The sequence below is a fragment of the Rhincodon typus genome, chromosome 5, assembly GCF_021869965.1.
Source record: "Rhincodon typus isolate 14 chromosome 5, sRhiTyp1.1, whole genome shotgun sequence".
Classification (NCBI taxonomy): Eukaryota; Metazoa; Chordata; class Chondrichthyes; order Orectolobiformes; family Rhincodontidae; genus Rhincodon; species Rhincodon typus.
Window position 1 is genome coordinate 89,556,821 of NC_063336.1, and position 20,817 is coordinate 89,577,637.

At 39.3% G+C, this 20,817-nt stretch overlaps 1 protein-coding gene across 2 annotated transcripts in view; it reads right to left on the reverse strand.

The window, feature by feature from the left end:
• Nucleotides 1-20,817, reverse strand: part of lrrc1 (leucine rich repeat containing 1) — a 156,734-nt gene that overhangs the window by 59,756 nt on the left and 76,161 nt on the right. For both annotated transcript variants that reach the window (XM_020528127.2, XM_048597478.1), the window contains exons 7-9: nt 9,877-9,951; nt 5,981-6,125; nt 5,189-5,307 (exon numbers count right to left, since the gene is read on the reverse strand). In XM_020528127.2, coding sequence (XP_020383716.1) covers nt 5,189-5,307; nt 5,981-6,125; nt 9,877-9,951 — 339 coding nt within the window. The remainder of the gene's footprint in view (nt 1-5,188; nt 5,308-5,980; nt 6,126-9,876; nt 9,952-20,817) is intronic.

Sequence of the window (20,817 nt, forward strand, 5' to 3'; positions counted from 1 at the left end):
GGGGGGGGAAGTTGCGGTCCTTGAAAAACGAGGACATCTGAGATGTACGGGAGTGGAATGCCTCATCCTGGGAGCAGATGCGGCGGAGGCGAAGGAATTGGGAATACGGGATGACATTTTTGCAGGAAGGTGGGTGGGAAGAGGTGTATTCTAGGTAGCTGTGGGGTTGAAATGGATATCGGTTTCTAGGTGGTTGCCCGAGATGGAGACAGAGAGGTCCAGGAAGGTGAGAGAGGTGTTAGAGATGGTCCAGGTGAACTTAAGGTTGGGGTGGAAGGTGTTGGTGAAGTGGATGAACTGTTCGAGCTCCTCGTGGGAGCACGAGGTGGCGCCGATACAGTCATCAATGTAACGGAGGAAGAGGTGGGGTTAGGGCCAGTGTAGGTATGGAAGAGGGATTGTTCCACGTAACCTACAAAGAGGCAGGCATAGCTTGGGCAGCCCAATGGTATCAATGTGGATTTCACAAGCTTCAAAATCTCCCATCCCCCCATCCCAAAACCAGCCCAGCTCGTCCCCACCTCCCAAACCTGTTCTTCCTCCCACCTCAAGCCGCACCCCCATCTCCTACCTACTAACTTCATCCCGCCCCCTTGACCTGTCCGTCCTCCTTGGACTGACCTATCTCCTCCCTACCTCCCCACCTACACTCACCTTTCCTGGCTCCATCCCTGCCTCTTTGACCTGTCTGTTTCCTCCCCACCTATCTTCTCCTCTATCCATCTTCTATCTGCCTCCCCCTCTCTCCCTATTTATTTCAGAACCCCCTTCCCCTCCCCCATTTCTGATGAAGGGTCTAGGCCCGAAACATCAGCCTTCCTGCTCCTCTGATGCTGCTTGGCCTGCTGTGTTCATCCAGCTCTACACCTTGTTATCTCAGATTCTCTAGCATCTGCAGTTCCTACTATCTCTGATACAATTTTAACCCTTGCTGGGAATATGTATTTATATTTAACAACCTTGAAGAACTGGAATATGGAACTGTATGGACATTTTGGATTAGAAGGGATTTTTTTGGAAATAGATTCATACAGCACAGAAACAGGCTCTTCAGCCCAACTTGTCCATGCTAAGCAGGTTTCCTAAACTGAATTAGTTCCATTTGCCTGCTTTTGCGCATGTCCCTCTAAACCTGTGGTATCGAGACACCTGCCCAAATGTCATTTAAATGTTGGAATTGTCTCTGCCTCTACCCCTTCCTCTGGCAGCTCATTCCATATACGCAACACCCTCTGTGCAAAACAAATGCCCCTCAGGTTCCTTTTAAATCTTTCCCCTCTCATCTTAAACCTATGCCCTCTGGTTTTGGACTCCCCTACCCTAAGGAAAAGACCTTGGTTATTCACCTTACCTATGCTCCTCCTTTTATAAACCTTTAAGGTTATCTCTCAGCTTCCTAGGCTCCGGGGTGGGGGGTGGGGGGGGTGGTGAGGGGTGGAAGTGTCATGTCAGCTGTGACTCACCTACTAATTACTGAAAACTCGATTAACTTTTAAAAGTAGACAAGCAAAGCTTCTGAAAGAAGAGAAGAGATTTGGTTTATGGCTTTAATTGCTGAACAAACTTGATTTGGAAGAGATGGGGTCTGAAAACTAAAGGTTGCCTAGCAACACCCTTCAGGAGTTGCTTTCTGTTTTCCAGGAAACTTGGATGCATAAGTAGAAAAGACTTCAAACTTGCACTAAGGAAGACTCTTTCTCCTTTCTGAAAGAACAAGTGACCTTAATCCAAGCTGAAAAGATATCCCTCCCAGTTAAGTAGTTTTGGTAACCTGAGTATATTTCCAAATATTAGTATTTCTAACTAACTATCTCATAAACCCTGAAAGCTCAACTGTTACTTCTATTCAAAGACTTAATTCTACCTGGCTTTCCTTCTGAACTGAATTTCTTCCATCACTCTATAGTTGTTAGCATTTCAATATCATCAGAGGAATCTTGGAGAACCATGAGAAGTCATCCAATTTTATAATTTTGAGTTCAGATCCATGGCCCACAGCAGTGTTTCTCTTTTCTTTCAAAACTGTATCACCTCTGCAGAACTGTATTGTCTTGCTTGCCCTGTGAATGTGTTTGTTTGTGATTAAAGAAATGTAGTTTAATTCTGCTACATAGCAGCTTTTCCACTTGTTTAAAGAATAAATCTAGTCAATAATAAGTCATTTTTGAGTTTGTTAAATAAACCTGGTAAGATTTTTGATGTGGATAACAATGAAGCAACTGGCCAATTTAGTAACCGAATTTAAACATTCATACTAATTGTACAACTCAGTAGTGCAGCTTGATTAACAGCACATTCCTCATTTCAGAGTTGGAACATCCAAATGCTAAAGGACATAATGATGTATGCAATCTGAGTCTGCAAGCCACATTTGGTATTAAAAGTGTGCCAGAAATCTTTAAAAGTTATCTGGGATGGACCATTACTTCTCACGTCATTGTAAAATCTGCTTCATTTGGAGACACTTTGACAGGTTATGGCTAAGGAAACCTTTAAATGTTCTTCCAAATCTGAGGAATGAATACTCAGATTTGGAAGGAACAGCAGCAGTAGAGTGGGATGAGATAGAGACTGAGGAATGAGACTACCAAGGTGACATGACAGTCAACAGGCAGACGGGGGAATGGAGCCTCAGGTCTTGGTGTTGGGACGGGGGGGGGCATGTGTATCTATGGTGGGGGTGGATCAATAAGAGGAAAACTATGAATTGTGGGTTCTGGGGAAGCCTTGGAGATATAAGAATTGGAATTTGTGGAAAAGTCAGGAAAGAGAGCTAGTGATTAGGTGGGTTGTCATGGGTTTTGGGGGCTAGTATTTTCTTTATAACAAGAACAGCAAAAACAAGGTGGTAAGGACATTAGACAAGGGCAGTTCTTGGACAGAGGTGAATAAACTGTGGGATACCTCAACACACTTGACTGTTCAGATAGATACTGAAAACTAAATTAAAAAGGAAGGGATCAAATATTTGAAAAGGAGAAATTAAAAGGATTTGTTGGGAATGGGTTTAGAAGAGAGGACATTCAGATCGGGTCTAAACGACCTCCTTCTGTGTTGTAATTTTTATAATTCTAAGAAAATCCATCTTCATTGTGTCCAAGCTCAGAAATCATTTAGAAAAATTAGCTCAGAGCTGAGTTTAAGGTAACAGGTGCTAAGGGATCAGTTTCAAATATAATCCAATGTTCTACGTACAATCTTGGTGATTTGGTTCAGGTTAGTAAGTACTGATTGGTTTCGATATGTGTGGTGCAAGTTTGTTAAATAAACCTGGTAAAAGACTTTTGGTCTGGATAACAATGAAGCAACTGGCCAATTTAGTAATTAAATTTAAACATTCATACTAATGATATGACTCAGAGTAAGGCAGCTTGATTAACAGCACTCCTCCTTTTAGAGTTGCAGCACTTCTGACTGAAGGCCTCAATTCAGTGTTTGTACATTTATCTGAAATTGGATCCAAAATCTGGCTCTAAGGAGAAAGTATGAGAGATGAGAGTTGAAAACCAGGTGGACTCCTGATTCTTCAAACCTCCCTTAACAATTGCTAGTGCAAAATCACATGCAAAGAAACAAATACACAGGACTTCACTTTTATGCAGCAAATGCAGTAACATTTATGTAAGCATGTGATCAGACATCAATCAAATATCACATGGTCAAACAACACAGGGTCAGAACTTCATATGATCAAACCTTCAGGGATACCAGAGTTGGGAACTTTAACCGGGAATTAATTCTTCTCCACTTGCATTGAATTTGTTGCTGAAGATTGGAGGCTGGAATTTTCTTGTCAAATTCTAAATACAAAATCACTGCTGCTATCTCAGCATTATTCATAAAATACTCAGAAAACTGATGAGTTAGAATTTCCTCAGTATCAATGAAATTGGACGTGACCAGATTTCTTCAGTGTAGTATGCTTGTCTATGACTCACACTGAATAATGTTGGATGTGTAGAGTGATGGCCCTCTACATGAGAGTTTCATGGATGTGAAGCAACTTTGGCAGAGCATGCATCACATTTCATGACGGATATGCAAAAATCACACAAAGATTATCGATTGTGAATGGATAACATCATTTTGCACATTATCTAAAGCCTTTGGCTTTATAAACTGATTACATTTGCAAAACTGATTGGAAGGGTAAAATTCCAATTTGTGCCTCAAGTTCATGTTTTTTGGCTGAAAACTCTGATCTCAGACATTCCCAGATCCCTTTGGTTGGTTAAACTGCTAGGTAAAGAGCATAGTTTCCTCTTAAATCTTCTTATTTTAAAGCACACTGTCTTATAACACACTCTCAAGTGTTAATGTGGGTTGGTACCTTAGATTTAAGGGACATCTTAAAAAGTAAGCAGAAATCTCTAGCCCAATTAATTAACTTAACATTTGACGGTCTGTCTAATCTGGCCAGAAAGAGCTGGGAACTTTTAGCAAAAAGAGATCCAACATAAAGAGCCAAGAACCTCATGTGGGGATATATCAAGAGAAGCAATAGTGCGAGGACTTTATACAAGCCCTAAAAGTTAGAAACAGAAAGTCTGTGCAACATTTATAATGTTATGATGCACAATCATACGTGTCCTCAGCATGCTTTTTACTGAATCTATCAATCTAGGTTAAAAGTCTTTTCACATATGGAGGATAGATCATTGAAAATACACAAAGAGGAGGAAGATAGAGGATTTGTAATGTACGAAACAGAAAGTATTTAACGATACAGAGCAGTACAATGAGATTTGAAAATAAACCAACAACATACTCTTGTACGGAGAAACCAAGACTGTAAAGTCCAGGAAACTAGAGACCAGTTAGCTTAACGTCAAATGTTGAAAAGATAATAGAATATTTACTCAAAACTAAAATAGAAAAACTAAAAATTGTAAATATAAAAAGAGCTGGCAGAAAGGATTTCAAAAGGAAAGGTTACATTCTATTGGGTTCCTTTAGGAACACAAAGAGCTGACAAAGCTAATGCATATTTATCAGAAGTGTTTTATAAGGTTCACTCATGACCAAGGGAAACTGTAGCAAATGGATGGAAAAATGGCTGTACAACAGAAAAAAATTGCAAGTTAAGTGAAGCTTCACAGACTGGCAATGAGAGGAAAGGGTTTCTACATGACCGACAGACCCGAAGTTACTGATGCAGGTGCAAGAATTATTAATTAGAAATACTGACCGTTAGCTGATTTTCTGTGAGTACAAGCTCTGTAAGATTTCCGCATTCACCAATAGCTTCTGTTAACTGAACCAAACGATTTTGATCAAGCTTCAGAATGGAAAGGTGCTTTAGTTTTCCTACAGGAAGGTGAGAGGGAACATATTAGAAAAGGAAATCCCGCACATTAGTTCATTCAGTTGTAATTTATGCATTTGAACATGTTTTGAAATCTCATTTCTCATGAAAAATTCCAAGAGGGATTTATGTTTAAATGTGTCAGGATCAACCATGGCAATCCCAAAAGATACACTCAAACAGCATGACAAGGACAAAGCATGCCAAAGCATTAAGCTGAAATTCTATGGACGCAGGTCAATAGAAACATCAATTTGGTTCTAATATCCATTATGCAAATAATGGTACGATCTTCATTCGTTAAAGAATGCAGTTTGCCTTGGGTTTACACCTATTCGTGAGAGATTTTTAATCACAATTAATGTCTAAATCAGGCATCTCGGTGGTAGCTTAATTTGAAAGGAAATTTCAAGAGCAATTCCTTCACAGAATGTATAGAAGTAGAGAGAAAGACAATCCAGGTTTTCTTCCTTTATGAGAAAAACATTTACTGTGATATTTTCTTTGTTAATCATTCTTATTGAGACAAATGAACTACTCTCAGGCCAGTTCTAAACAGCCACCACAGTATGAAGCCACATTCCATGTATTACAGCAGAACAAAAAAAGACACAATCAAGGAAACGAAAAAATTAAAGCCAAAGCAAACAAACCATTTTCACAAAAGTGACATACCAATTCCATTTGGCAAAACCTCCAATTGGTTCTGAGACACCAGAAGATCAGTGAGCAAACCAAGTCCACTGATTTCTTCCGGGAGTTTCTCCAGTTTATTTTCTGACACGTCTAAACACAGCAAGTTCTTCAGGTTTCCAATTTCCTGTTTTAACAAAAATAAAGGAACTGGAGTCCTTACATGAAAGACTAGTGAGACAGCATACACTGAAAAGGGCAATCTATCTCCCACTGATTTCAAACACTTTTTTTATATACAAAGTTTCTGTGCATATACTCAGCTATATCCAAAGTGGAAATCAAGTCCTTAATCAAGGTTTTTGTTAACTTAGCATCCATGGGACTAAACTAATAAGAAATGAAACAAATTCTAAGCAAATATTTAAAAATTAACATCTCCCAGCTTCATTTGAAAGCACAAATTTAATGTTTGTATATCAAATGCCTGCATACTTTGTGAAAATTTATTTCAAGGTATTTTTAGTGCTATACTGGAAATGATCCCATGTTTATCCAACGACAGCTAAATCTAAGAGAAAGACATACATTACAAATATTGTTTTGCATGCGCTTCTCACCTGTACCACTTGACCAGTTATTATTTCTGTTACTCATTTTGTTAACATTTTTTAAAGTGACAAATCCCAGTCACATGTAAATGGAAAACGTTTACCTAAAGTCAGCACTCTTATCGAACTATACAGTAATCAGGTTTACACAATTCTCTTAAAAAGCTTAAGATTTTTCTCCATCTATTGATAATATGGGACCTGCCCACAGAACTTAGAGACAGACTAAGCTGTACAACACGGAATCTGACCCTTCGTTCTAACCAATCCATGTAAACCATAATCCCAAACTAAACTAGTCCTACCCACCTGCACTTGGCCCATATCCCTCCAAACATTTCTTATTCATGTACTTAAGTAAATGACTTGTGAATGTTACAACTGTACCCACATCCACCACTTCCTCTGGAAGTTCATTCCACACAAACTACTCTGTGTAAAAAAACTGCCCCTCATGTCTTTTTTAAATCTTGCTTCTTTCATCTAAAAATATGTCCCCTAGTCTTGAAATCCCCCACTCTAGGGAAAAGATACATGCCATAAACATCTACAAAGGTCACCTCTCAACCTCCTATGCTCCAGTGAAAAAAGTCCCAGCCTATCCAGCCTCTCTCCATAACTCAAACCTTCCATTCCTGGCAACAGCCCGGTAAATCTCTTCTGAACCATCTCCAGCTTAATAATATCCTTCCTATAACAAGGCGACCAGAACTGGACACAGTACTCCAGAAGAGGCCTCACCAACATCCTGTACAACCTCAACATGATATCCCATATCCAAACTCAAAGGTCTGAGCAATGAAGGAAAGCAGGCTAAATGCCTTCTTAACCATCCTGTCTACCTGTGACGCAAACTTCAAAGAATTATGTACCTGAATGTTTCTCTGTTCTCCTACACTACCCAAGGCCCTACTTTTACTTGTGTAAGTCCTGCCCTTGTTTGTTTTACAAAAAATGCAATATCTCACATCTATCCAAATTATCTATCTGCCACTCTTCAGCCCATTGACCCAACTAATCAAGATCTCCTTGTAATCTTAGATAACCTGGCATACAGACTTATATTTTACTTTCATACAATGTGGAATTCCTGGAAAGGCCAGAATTGTTCACCATCTCTTAATTTCCCTGGATCAGAGGACCATGGATTTGGAGTCATATTTATGCCAGACGATTTCCTTCCCTATAGCGCATTAGTGAACCAGATGGATCTTTTTACATCAATGATAATCTGATGGTCACCATCAACGAGGCTAGCTTTCAATTCCTGACTTGAATGCTTGCTGTCATGGTGGAATTTTAACCTGGATCCCTGGAGAATTAACTAGTCCTTCATATTTCTAGTTCAGTGACATTTCCACTATAACTCCATCTCCTCCCGTGCAATAGCAGGTGATTGTATAAGCAGCTCCCTAAATACTCTACACCAGTTTGACTGATCAGCTTAATATATACATAGGAAGTACATTAAGTATTTTTATTTTATACATCTTAAAAATTTATAGCATTATTCAAAGCATTCTAATTCCAGCTTCATTTTAAAATGGCTTCACTGCACCATCATTTGGATTCCAACTGTTGGCGGTCTCTTCTCAGACAATTGGTTGTTTTCATCTTTTCTTATTCCACACAACACCCAAATATCTAGCTTCTGAAAACAAAATATTTCAACACTTCTGAAATTTGAGACCTCACCTCACTTACCTCCCTTGGATACAGCGATACCTCCCAGCATTTACATCGTCTTTCACCTTCGTTAGAGAAGGTACCATGAAATCCAGCGCTTTCCATTTAATGCCTGGAATAGTCTAAACTCCGATCACTCCCTTGTATCTCAACAATTAGCTGAATGCCTCCCAATGACTTAAAAAGAAACAGGTACTTCTGATCATCCCACTTTTCACCCTGCAATAATCCTCGTGTCATCTAGGCATACATTACATTATAATGTTCACTCAAGATACAGCAAAATGAGCAACAAGTTTTAGTTGAATATTTGCCCTTACTTCTTAGAAGATTCTGCACTTCTTCCCCTTCACAACAATAAAAGAATAAAACTTGTTGAATCATCGCCTCTTCACTTTGGAAGCCAAAATGCCTTTTTTCCTCTTGCGTACCACAGGGGTTTGTTTGCAAATCCCATTCCAAGCCTCTGCTCGCAGCCTTCCCAAGGTCTGCTCATTTCCACTGCCAACATTTCTTCCCTTCCACAGAATAAACATTTGCATATTTGGCCCCATCTTCCACAGAACACCATCACCTTAATGGTTTGTCTCTCCACAACAATCTTCCCACCTTGGGAATGTGTGAAGGATATTTCCCCTCATGAGAGAGTCTAAGACCAGACAGCATAGTCTCAGAATAATGAGGCGCCAACTTAAGACTGCGATGAGGAGAAATTTTGTCTGTCATAAGTTTGAGTGTCTTTGGAACTCCTTGCCACAGAAAGTTGTAGGGGCAGAGTTCTTGACTATAGTTAAGGCTGAGGTAGATAGATTCTTGATCCATTAGGGTATCAAGGGTTACAGGGAAGGGCAGGAAAGTGGACAAAAGACTTTTGGATCAGTCATGATCCCACTGAATGGCTGAGCAGTCTTGAGGGGACGCACTGGTCTAATCTTGTTCCTATTTCCTGTGGTCTCAGCGTTTCAGATTGGTAGGTTTGGGGCAGGTGGATGGATGGACGGTTTTATGGCATTACCCAGAGAGAAAAGTTTAATTGGTTATTATAAATATATTCAAATCAAGTGATTTTTGTGAATTAAATGAACAGAATACTTAATGTTTATCAAGGATTATGCTTTGGGATAGGAAACTACAGGGGTTTGTTTGCAAATCCCATTCAAGCAAAACACTTCATGCTTGAAAAGCATGTGGCTCATACAAGCAATGAGATGCTTACAGTTGTGTTTGCATATCTTCCTGTCTAAAAGGAACGCACAGAATTGACACTGTAAAAGTGAGGAAGTAATAATTATTGACAAAGATGACAACTATATGAATTATGAATCAGACAACTATCAATTATTCAACATCAATGAATGCTCAGAATAGGAAAATCAACACTAAGTTTTCATGGGTAAACGTTAGGAATGTGTCAGCTTTTCAGTCTAAGCTTTCTTCAGTTGCAAGTACAGATGGATAATACATCAAATACTTGGATTGCTGCATATGGAAATGCATCAGGATTGAAATTATAATTAACTAAACAGCAGCAAATAAACAACACCTGAAACAAAAGTCAAAAGATCAGGAAACAGGGGAATTCCAATTGATAAGTATTACTAAGGCATTGAAAGAAAGACAGTAGTTGCAAATCAAGCTTACCACAGGCAATTCCATGAGTTGGTTCCCATCCAGCCACAAATCCTTAAGGTTTGAAAGTGATCCTGTATTCTCTGGCTACAAATAAGAGTTAAAAATTCACTAATTACTACTAAACAACTGTGAAAATTGGACTGCTTACTTCACATGAAAAACATTCAAAATCAAAAAAAAATCCATTTTCATTAAAATATTGCACAATGACTCCTGAAACATTAATTACACTGTCAGTTTTTTTGGCACATGTACACAATATATTTTAATTATTGTAGTAACAGCTCCAACATTAAGGGCAAACTGCCATTTGATTTTCATATATGGGGAATGGACAGATTGAGTGTAGCCAAAACACAAGACTGGAACACAGGCTGAAGAACAAGACACCAATGGATTTTATTTTAGACCATGTTCATATGAGGTCTGATATTTAACATATTTTTTCATATTATGCTTTAAACAAATGTTATGCTGAGAAAAAAAAAGGAAAATCCTGAAACTGGCCCCTGAAAACTGGTTGAATTGTTACAATGCAGAAGTCGCTTTTGGAAAGGGTATAGCAGACATGGAAAAAATAGTAGCAATGTTTCAACAAATTGTTTCATATCTGATTTCCAGGAAGCAAAACAAATCCATATTCTGAACAAATTTGCAAAGAACAGCAAAGTTCTTGTGGTGCTCCTTTTGTTAACATCAATTTTAGTAGAATTTGGAGAATGTTTAATACAATAAATTTATAAATCCTATTCAGAATTAGCCCATTACAAAAAAAAGGACAGGTTCACTAATGTTCTGAAAGAAATGACAGGTGTTTGATCCTCAAAGCAATCCTTATGATCTTAATGGGAAAATCTCTGTAGAATTGTGTGACATTCTTTCCAATAAGCAACAGAAAGCCTTCAATAGCACTCTTACTGAAATCTAAGCTTCAAGAGCAGCAAGCACTACATTTCCAAACCACATTAAGCAGTAGGATATTAGTGTGCATTTGCAGATTTCACTCTGGCACTTGACTCATGATCAGTGTCAAGGGAAACTCATGTAGGTGAATTCTCACTTCTCTATGAATGAAAACCATTGCGCACACACCTTCGGTACAGTACCATCATTCAAGGCTCAAATTGAACCATTATTGTATTATGCTTACTGGACAACAAAGTTCTGTGAGCTCCAGATTTTACTTAGGGGAATAACAAGCACAAGCAGTTTAGAGAAACTTATTAAAAATTACAAAGAAGCAGCACTAAGATCCAAAGTTGTTTTGCTATGCCTGAGACCGAATATTCAAATATACCTTTCAGGAACATGCTCATGACGTAATCACGAAATCACTGCATTTAATCTGATAGTGTAAAGTTCTCAAGTCCAATCTTGTTGACTCCTCTTGCAGCATGACACAGAGTGAAATGTGCCACAGTTGACATCAAATTGCTTGGCTATAGCCCAGACATGCAAGTGCCTGTGACTGTAACTGTAGTATAGGTAGATACAAGGAACTGTAAGAAAAATCTATTAAATTCTCCAGTACCAGGTTATCTATGCTTCATTCCTATGATAGAGGAAATAATGCAAGTGTCACCTGATCAAGTTCACATGTCATGCTAAAGGTAGAAGGTCATCTCTGCATCTACAGGTGATTATGAAAGCAGAACATATCTGGATTAACAACAGTTGCTACTTATAAAGCAGCAACTCTCAGAAACCAGATCAGATCACATCAGCAGCAGCTTACACTTTCATTAAAACAAAATAAACCAATAAAGTGAGAACTATGCAGCCCATTTTCATTCCTCCAAGATTTCCACCGCCAACTTACTCCTCCCTTTTAGGAACAAAAAAAAACAATATTTTGCAACTGATGACTCTAAATCTGGGTCCGCACTGTAACTTTTACATGTGATTAATCAAAGACAGCTAGGGGCTAACTACTACAGGAGCCACCAAACTGTAGTTGCAATCTCCAGCCACAAAGTGGCTCCATGGAATGAGTCAAGTATCCTTCAACTCCAACGTCATCTTGGATACCTTTTCTCCGCCACATCTCGTGCACAGTCATATTTCTCACTTAACCTGTAAACAGTGACAGACACAGTAGTGTCCCCACCCCTGAGCTAGGGGATCAAGGTTCAAGTCTCCAGAAGTATGTAATAACATTTCTGAACAGGCTGATTAGAAAATAGCTATAAGTAATAACATTGATCCGATCTCAAATCAAGCACACTAATTAAATTAGCGAGGGAACAACAGGATTAAGAGCAATTAAGGACAAAAAAAAGGAAATGTTTAAAAAAATTAAAATGTTACACCTACATCAATAACTGAAATCTGCAAGAATGAGATTCCATGCTTTTTAAAATTAGCTCTCAGTGCCAGAGACCACACCTCTCTTTTTTTAAAAAATGAACCTGCTCAGGTATGTTGAGACACCTCCAGGACATGTGGGGCTTGAATGCTGAATGCCTGACCTGGAGGTAGGAGCACTACCACTGTACAACACAATCTCTCGCACAATTCTTACCACACTATTTAAAGGAGATATCCCCAACACTGAATTAATATTGATTAGTCACAACTGTCATCACAGTATCCTCCTCATCCTTTTTTTATTTATCCTATTTTTCATGACCACTGCACCACAAGAGGGTTCCTCTGTTTTTTTTTCAAATTGAACCTACTTTTCTAATCAACCTATTCAGGGATATGATGACAAACCTGTGGAACAGGTGGGACTTTGTTGCTGACTTGAACCTTGGCCACCCCGTCCGGGGTAGGGATAATACCACTGTGCCACAGTGCCATGAGAGGGCCTCAACCTTCCTGTTCTTATTTTGTTTTTACCTATTTTCCTAATCAATCTGCTCAGAGACATTATTACACACCTCTGCAGCAGGTTGGACTTGAACCCAGGTCTTGCAGTTCAGGAATGGGGACACTACCACTGCGCCATAATAGGGCCCCTCCTCATTCCTTTTGATATTTCTGCAGGATTGAACGCAGCTGACCATATCACGTTTTCTTTATCCTGCTAAGTGAGGTTACCTTCACTTGGTCCTATCCAATCTAAAGCATCTGCAGCAATGTCTTCTCTTCCTTAACAACTGAAGGAGCTTGCCACCATGCAGGACAAAGCATTCCACTTGATCAGCACGCCCTGTTCCCCCAACCATTAGCACTACCTTCTTAATGTGTACCATCTTGAAAGATGTGCAGGCTAGGTGGATTGGCCATGCTAAATTGCCTGCAGTGTTCAGGGGTGTGTAGATTAGGTGGGTTATAGGGGGATGGGTTTGGGTACACTGTAGGGATTCTATGATCTACGATCTATGATTCACTCACATTACGACCTGGGATGTTGCTAAAGGACCTATCATAGATCTGTTCCCTTCCTCGTCTACATTATCGCTTAGCATCATCTAAACACAAAAGATCAAAGTTGACAGGCACATCAACAACACCAAATAATAACTCCATTATCTCTTTCAAGTTGACAGGTTGTCTGTCACACATCCAGTCTTGACTCAGCCACAATTTCCAATAAGCAAAGTTATTGCCTTCAGTACTTGCCATAAAACCATGCAACTAATTCTATTCTTACCCTGACTATTGTCTCAATGAAACCAACACAGAAATTTGATGAAGAAGCTCAGCAGGTTTGGCAAGATCTCTGGAGGGAAAAGAAAGTTCATGTTTCGAGTCCCATGATCCTTCTTCAGAGCTAGACCTGGTTAGGAAAAGATGGTATTTATGATGATGATAGAGAGTGGGGGATAAAGAAGTGAGCAGATAGGTGGAGAGAGATCCCAGAGTGAGGAAAAAATAGCAGGCAAACAGAGGGATTGTTAGTAGTAGGCCAGGGGAGAAAAGAAGCTTGGATAGGTGGCAATGGAGACTATGAGAAATTGAAAATGGGGAGACTGTACTGAAAGCAACCCAATTTGTGACAGCATCGGGGATTGTAAGGGTATTAATAGATAATGAACATAGTGTTCATGCTGTTCAACGATTGAACTCAATGTTGAGTCCTAAAAGCCATAAGGTGACAAAGGAAAATAAGGTGTCATTTGACCAGCATTCCTCTCATTCTTGCATGCCGACTTAAATTGGTCCCTCCTCTCAAATGCTTCAAATTTAAAATTCAACCTTCTGTTGAAATGCCTTCATGACTTGCATTCTTCCTCAACTCCACAAGTCATAACCTTCCCAGAACCCCGCAGTCCTCCAAATCCTCACATAACTTAATCTCATTGCCCAAATGCAGGCAAACGTGTCTAAGCACTAAAATCTGGAGTTCCTTTTCTAAACCTTGCTACCTCACCATCCTTCAAGACACTCATTAACCCATTTTTTTTGTCCAACCTTGTCGTCATCTCCAACATTTTCTGTAATGCCTTGGGACATTTTTTTCTTTGTCAAGCAACAAGCAGAAAAGGACAGGGAATTGAGATTAAAATGGCAGCTAACAAAATGCACTAGAAAACTCAATATTATCAATGACCAACCTTTGTTCAGATCTTGCCAACTAATTGCAATTAGAATGAGAAAGTCTCATATGAACAATTTCTTTCCAAATTAACCGCAATTCATAAAGGAAAAAGATACTTACTTTCCAGGTATTTAAGAGCCTTAACATAAAACATAAGCAGGAAGCGATTTTTGCATCAGCAATAAAGACTTCTACACTTTATGGGGATGCATTAAGTAGGACTTACTTCATGTTACAGCACAGAAGGCACTTCTGCATATCATGTGTTTTGGCTTTTTTAAAAAGCTATCCAAATATCTCTGTTCAGCAAAACTTTCAAACTCGTAAAATTTCTCTCCTTCAATTATTTATTCAACTTTATTTTGAAAGTTGTTAGAGTCTACTTCCACGATCCTTTCAAGCAGTGCTTTCCAAAGCATCATAGCTTGCACAGTAAATCAAAAGAAAAGCTCTAATTTCACACGATCATTTAATCAAAGAGTATTTGGCTGTCATCAAATATTTCTTGCCAATATCAACTAAAGCTAATGGAACTTGCAAGTACTGCAATCAAGTCTCATCTGAAACTCCCATCTTGGCATCACAGACTGCTGTGTTAAGGACTGTGTTAAGGTGCATGAGCGTATCAGGCAAGATAAATAGGTTAAGCATGGAAGAGGAAGAAAATCAAAATGCATCATCTATACTCTTTGTTAATTTTGTGATGACCCCAATCTGTCAAAAAAATTAGCTCCCAATGAATATACCTTCATTTCAACTATCCACTGATCTAAAGAGCTCCCAACATTGTGTTTTACATCAACTGCTGAAAATTATACCAATGTAAACTACACTAATGTCAGAATGTTGATTTGATTCTACGCATGCAACACCTGTACCCATAATATTATGCTAATAACCAACGCCAGCCAAGTGTGCAATGCAGCTATGTTTCACATACATAGGTTTTGTGGGAGGAGGAAGTACATTTTTACTTAATTCTGACTATGCAGAGATGATTTACAGACGTATGCAATCCATTTTATGTGATTAATCACAACCAGATGCACCATGAAATTTTGCTTCGAGTTACCCTTCAATTATGCACAAACATTCAAATTGAACAAAGTTTATTTTCATTTTTCAGGATGAGGACATCAGGGAAACAGTACCAGCTTTCATTGTTCAAAAATTTACTTCAAGGCAACTGATCATTTTCTTCAATGGTTAGTTTTAGGTACAGTGACATCTTGTCATGTGGTAACAAAGATACATAGGAAGTGACAAATCCATTTGGTTCATCAGCATTCTGCCCTGTCGCATAACCTTCCATAGGCTCCACACCATTCATTCTCTAGGGTCAGCTTCTTGATATTCACTAAACAAAGAATTAAATATTTCCACTTTTGCTTGGCATCTCACTTGAAACCAACTAATTTTGTATATTCTAGTCTATCTTCACAGTCTAATGATGGTATTGTAAATGAGGGATCTCCAGATTGTCCATCAGAACTCAGAAAACGGTGCAGACCTCTTAGAAACTGCCAGTTACACATTTACTTCGTACTCCTCTTCCTCTGGAGTTAATGGAGATCAGGACATCAGGACATCACTCTTGTCCAACTGCCTCCCATCACTCCCCAAATATTGCCTCAACAGTACTTTTAACAACAGAATATCTAATTTGGGCATTAGTCATGTGCTCTTAAAGCACAGCATAATAATTGCTCCACTTTGAGAACTCCTTTAATTTTAAGTGGAAAGTTTCAGTAATTACTCTTCACCTTTTAATAAATTTTCCTTACTTACAATTATGAGATTATAAGATTACATTTAGGACTGTAGGTTTAAATTTAGGGTAATCAAAACAAGGTCATGTGAAGGGACAAGCCTTACAGTAAGCCTGGGTGTTAGGGATGAAAAGACAGGAGGGGAGCAGTTGCTAAAAAATCATTGGAACAGGCTTTGCAGCTCGTGATGAGTTTAAAACCCTTCCCAAAAACTGAGTGCAGTGCCTGGAAAAAATACTTAATGTAATATTCAGTGAAACAGTGATACACACACCTTGTTCAACACTGAGTAATTAGGGACTGTTTGCAAAAAGGACTGTAACTCCGTGAAGAATGTGATGGATGATAGATTTAAAAGGCGAACCTCATTTTCTATAATTTAAAACTGAAGTTGTGAGGAAAAATGTTTAGTCAAGATTGTTTCTTTTTAGACATTGTAGAAGTTTAAAGTAAGAAATCAATATGATGTGGAAGTTTGAATCTCTTTTCATCAGTCTCTCCGGAAATTGTAATTCATTTTACAATAGGCACTTTTCACTCCTGCACATGATTGCTACTTGACTGTAAATTTTATTTTATGCTCATTCAAGATCATTCACCAGTTTTAGCCTTCCACATAATTAAGCCACAGATGCCTTGAATGCTGTAATATAATTTTATTCATTACATGGACAGAGTTTCGTGTCAGTAAATTTTCTGATTAGTAATCTGCACTATTTACATGTGATATGAACAGATGATCCAGTTTAGGCCTCCATGTTTTCTGTAAATTACAAACGAGTACAGCTTTTATCGTTATTACTCCCCAGTATCAACTTAGCCAATTAACTGAACATTCATCAAATGATTTTAAGTTTCTTTAAATTTCTCACATTGAATTTTATCAAACACCTTCTGATAAACCAAGGAAGTCTTATAGATATAAAATCCCCTTCAATTACTCCTTTAAAAAACTCCATTAGATTACTGTGACACGGCCTAATACTGATAAATAGATCATTTCATTCCATAAAACACCTTTGTTGCAGAACACAGATACATCAACATAATGTAACACTTTACAATTACAAATATTAGAATTTGCATTTAAGTGCAAGTAGGGTATTGACAACTTTTGTTTTCCTCAGATAAGCTTTTACAGCACCCCTAACAATACACGTAAACTCTTTTCCCAATAAATGCTGCAGTAATTAGTGTAAAATTTCTAGATTCACTTTTCAAGACAACATTCATCATCCCTAATCATTGGGTTGTTTATAGGGTCATTGAAAACGATTACCACAGGTTCACCTTTTTCTTGTGTATTTTGAACTGGACACATCTAGTCTAGACAGTTAAATGTACACATTTTTTCACAGCATATGCTTTACTGAAGTTCACTTACATTGTAGGTTTCCCTATGAAAGTTATTTCTGCTTTCTACTTTTCCTGTAGCTTTATACATACTCATATCTCATTCAATCTCTTCAAGGAGAAATCAAGTCAGTTACCAGGAGAAAAACTGGACAGAAGCATCAAAAAGGGGAAGCTAAGGGTGTGAAAACCTACCACAATCTCCTGTTGGTCATCAGCTCGTAGACCATTCTAGCATTAACAGCAAGTCCCATTTTGTAACTTCTTTACTAATGGAACCATTTGAAAAAGGTAATCTTCAAAACTGTTATTATACCAATTATATAAACAAAGAAAAGATATTTTCTGCATTGTCTGTTCAGAGCATACAGTAGCTACAGTTGACCTTTTCTCATCAGCTTCAGATACTTCATTATAGTGCCAAAGTAGTGATACACTGTCAGAGATACCAACTTTCAGGTGAGAAATTATACCAAATCAATCACATCTGGCCGTTATAAGAGTCTACAGCATTATTTAAAGATCATGTTAGGTTCTCCTGGTGTCATGAACAACATTCCAACATTTCTTAAGAAAAAACTAGCCCTGGTCTATTTCCCATAGCTATTTGTGGAACCTTGTTTAATGCAAATTAGTTGCAACCTTCGCCTTTATTATGAAAGCAAACACACTTGAAAAGGTCTTCATTAAGGATGTCCCCAGAATGTGAAAGATGCTGTCTAAACAACACACGCTTTACTTCTCTGATCTATTCAGACTGTGACTGCACCATTCCAAAGCCACATCCTCGTGTCAGAACACATTACAAGATCATGTTGCAATTTCTCATTTAAGTATAATTAATGCTGTAGAAAACAGGGCCTGAAGCAGTGATAAATTCTTAAAGCAAATTTTCAACAGTGGCTGCAGTTCTTAACAGAATGACTGGATCACTGCCTCAAATATATACAAGGCACTTAATAGGCAGGCAATTAAACATTTTGCAATCACTACATTTCTTTGTATACAAATAACAGATTTTTCCAATGTATTTTACCCCTTAGGTACATTTAGTGGTCTAATTTACAGGATCAGATAACGCTCCTTAAAATTTCTTTGCCCTTTGAAAACACCGATTTAAAAGAAAACACCGATTTAAAAGAAAACCAAATGCTAAAATTTAAATAAACCCTTTCTTACAATCCGACAAAATTAATTATTTCAGCTGTGCTACTTTAGCAGCTTGACAAGCTATTTTGTCCATTATAAATAAAGGAGATTGAAATTCTCTGAATACTACCTTTTCTCAGATTTACAAGCAATCCTTTAATAACCGGAGAACTCTTCTTCAACTCAACAATGTACCTGCATAATCTCCAGTGAAAAGTTCATCTGAAGATTATTAGAATTCAACTCCACCACCCCATGCGGATGTGAAGAATGCCCTGGACGAGATTCAGACCGCCACAAACATCCTAGAGACAAAATTCCCCGAGACCCTATTTGTTATGGCCGGCGACTTCAACCAAGCCGACCTCAAGCGAGTGATGCCAAAGTACGACCAACACAACTTCTGCCGCATCAGGGAACCAAACATTCTGGACCGCTGCTAAACAACCAAAGGCAACTACCGCTTCATTACACGCCCACACTTTGGAAAAACAGATCACAACGCTATGTTCCTCATCCCCGCTTACAAGCAGAAGCTGAAATAGGAGAATCCTTCGCAAGAAGTAGTACAGTGCTAGTCCGAGGCAGCGGAAAACCATCTCCGGGACTGTTTGCAATCGGTATACTGGACCGCGTTCAATTATTTAGCAGAAAACCTAGACAAGTATGCCACCACAGTCATGGACTTGATTAGCAAATCTGTGGAGGATTGCATACCAAAGAAGTCAATCCGAGCGTTCCTCAATCATAAACCTTCGATGAACCAGGAAGTCCAATGCCTACTGAAGGCCAGGCATGCAGCGTTCAAATCAGTGACCCAGACATAACCTCCTCAAAGCCATCAGGGATGCACAGAGGCAAAACTGGACCAAGTTTGATACCCAAACCTACCAAACAGACTCCCACCGATTATGGCAAGGCCTAAATGACATTACCAGGATACAAAATGAAGCAGTGCAAGATAGCAGACAAAGACACATCCCTCCCTGACGCACTCCATGCCTTCTATGCTCAGTTTGAGCAGAATGCCAGCAGCCCGGTCATACCTGCCCCCACAACCCAGACACGCCTATTCCCTCCGACCCGCTTCAGACATCAGATCGGTCTACCTAGGAGTCAACTCAAGCAAAGCAATGGGTCCAGACGGTGTCCCAGCTGAGCACCAAGATCCTGTGCGGGCCAACTGCAGAGGCATTCACCGACCTCTTCAACTTCTCCCTCCAAGCCGAAGTCCCCACCTGCTTCAAGAAGACCAGTATCATCCCCGTACTTAAGAAAGCACACGTAATGTTCCTTAATGACTACCACCCATTGGCTCTGACCTCAATCATCATGAAGTGCTTCAAGAGGCTGGTCATGGCGTACATCAACTCCAATCTGCCAGCCTGCCTCGATCCCCTACAATTTGCCTACCAACGTAACAAATCTATAGAGGATGTCATATCCCTAGCCCTGCACTCATCCCCGGAACATCTGGAACATCAAAGACACTTATGTCAGACTCCTGCTCGTTGACTACAGCTCCGCCTTCAACAGCATCATCCCCTCCAGACTGATCTCAAAACTCCATGACCTTGGCCTCAGCTCCGCCTTCTGTGACTGGATCCTCAGTTTCTGACCCACAGGCCACAATCAGTGAAGATAGGTAACTGCATCTCCTCCACAATAACACTCAACACTGGAGCCCCCCCCCCCCCCACCAAGGATGCGTCCTCAGCCCCCTAATGTACTCCCTTTATACCTATGACTGTGTTACCAAATTCCAAACGAACGCTAATCGACAGGTTCGCTGATGACACCACCATAGTGGGATGGATATCTAACAACAATGAGTCAAACTACAGAAGGGAGATAGAGGGCTTGGTGACATCATGCAATGAAAATAATCTGTCTCTCAAAGCAGCAAAATTAAAGAACTGATCATTGGCTTCAGAAAGAAAGGAGGAGGACACGTCCCCATTTACATCAATGAAGCTGAGTTGAGAGGGTGATGATCATCAAGTTCCTTGAAGTGACGATAACCGACAACCTGTCCTGGACCTCCCACGTAGATGTGACATGCAAGAAGGCACCACAATGCCTCTTCTTCCTCAGGCAGCTTAGAAAATTTGACATGTCGATAAGGTCTCTCACCAACTTCTACAGATGCACCATTGAAAGCATACTGTCCACGTGCATAATGGTCTGCTATGG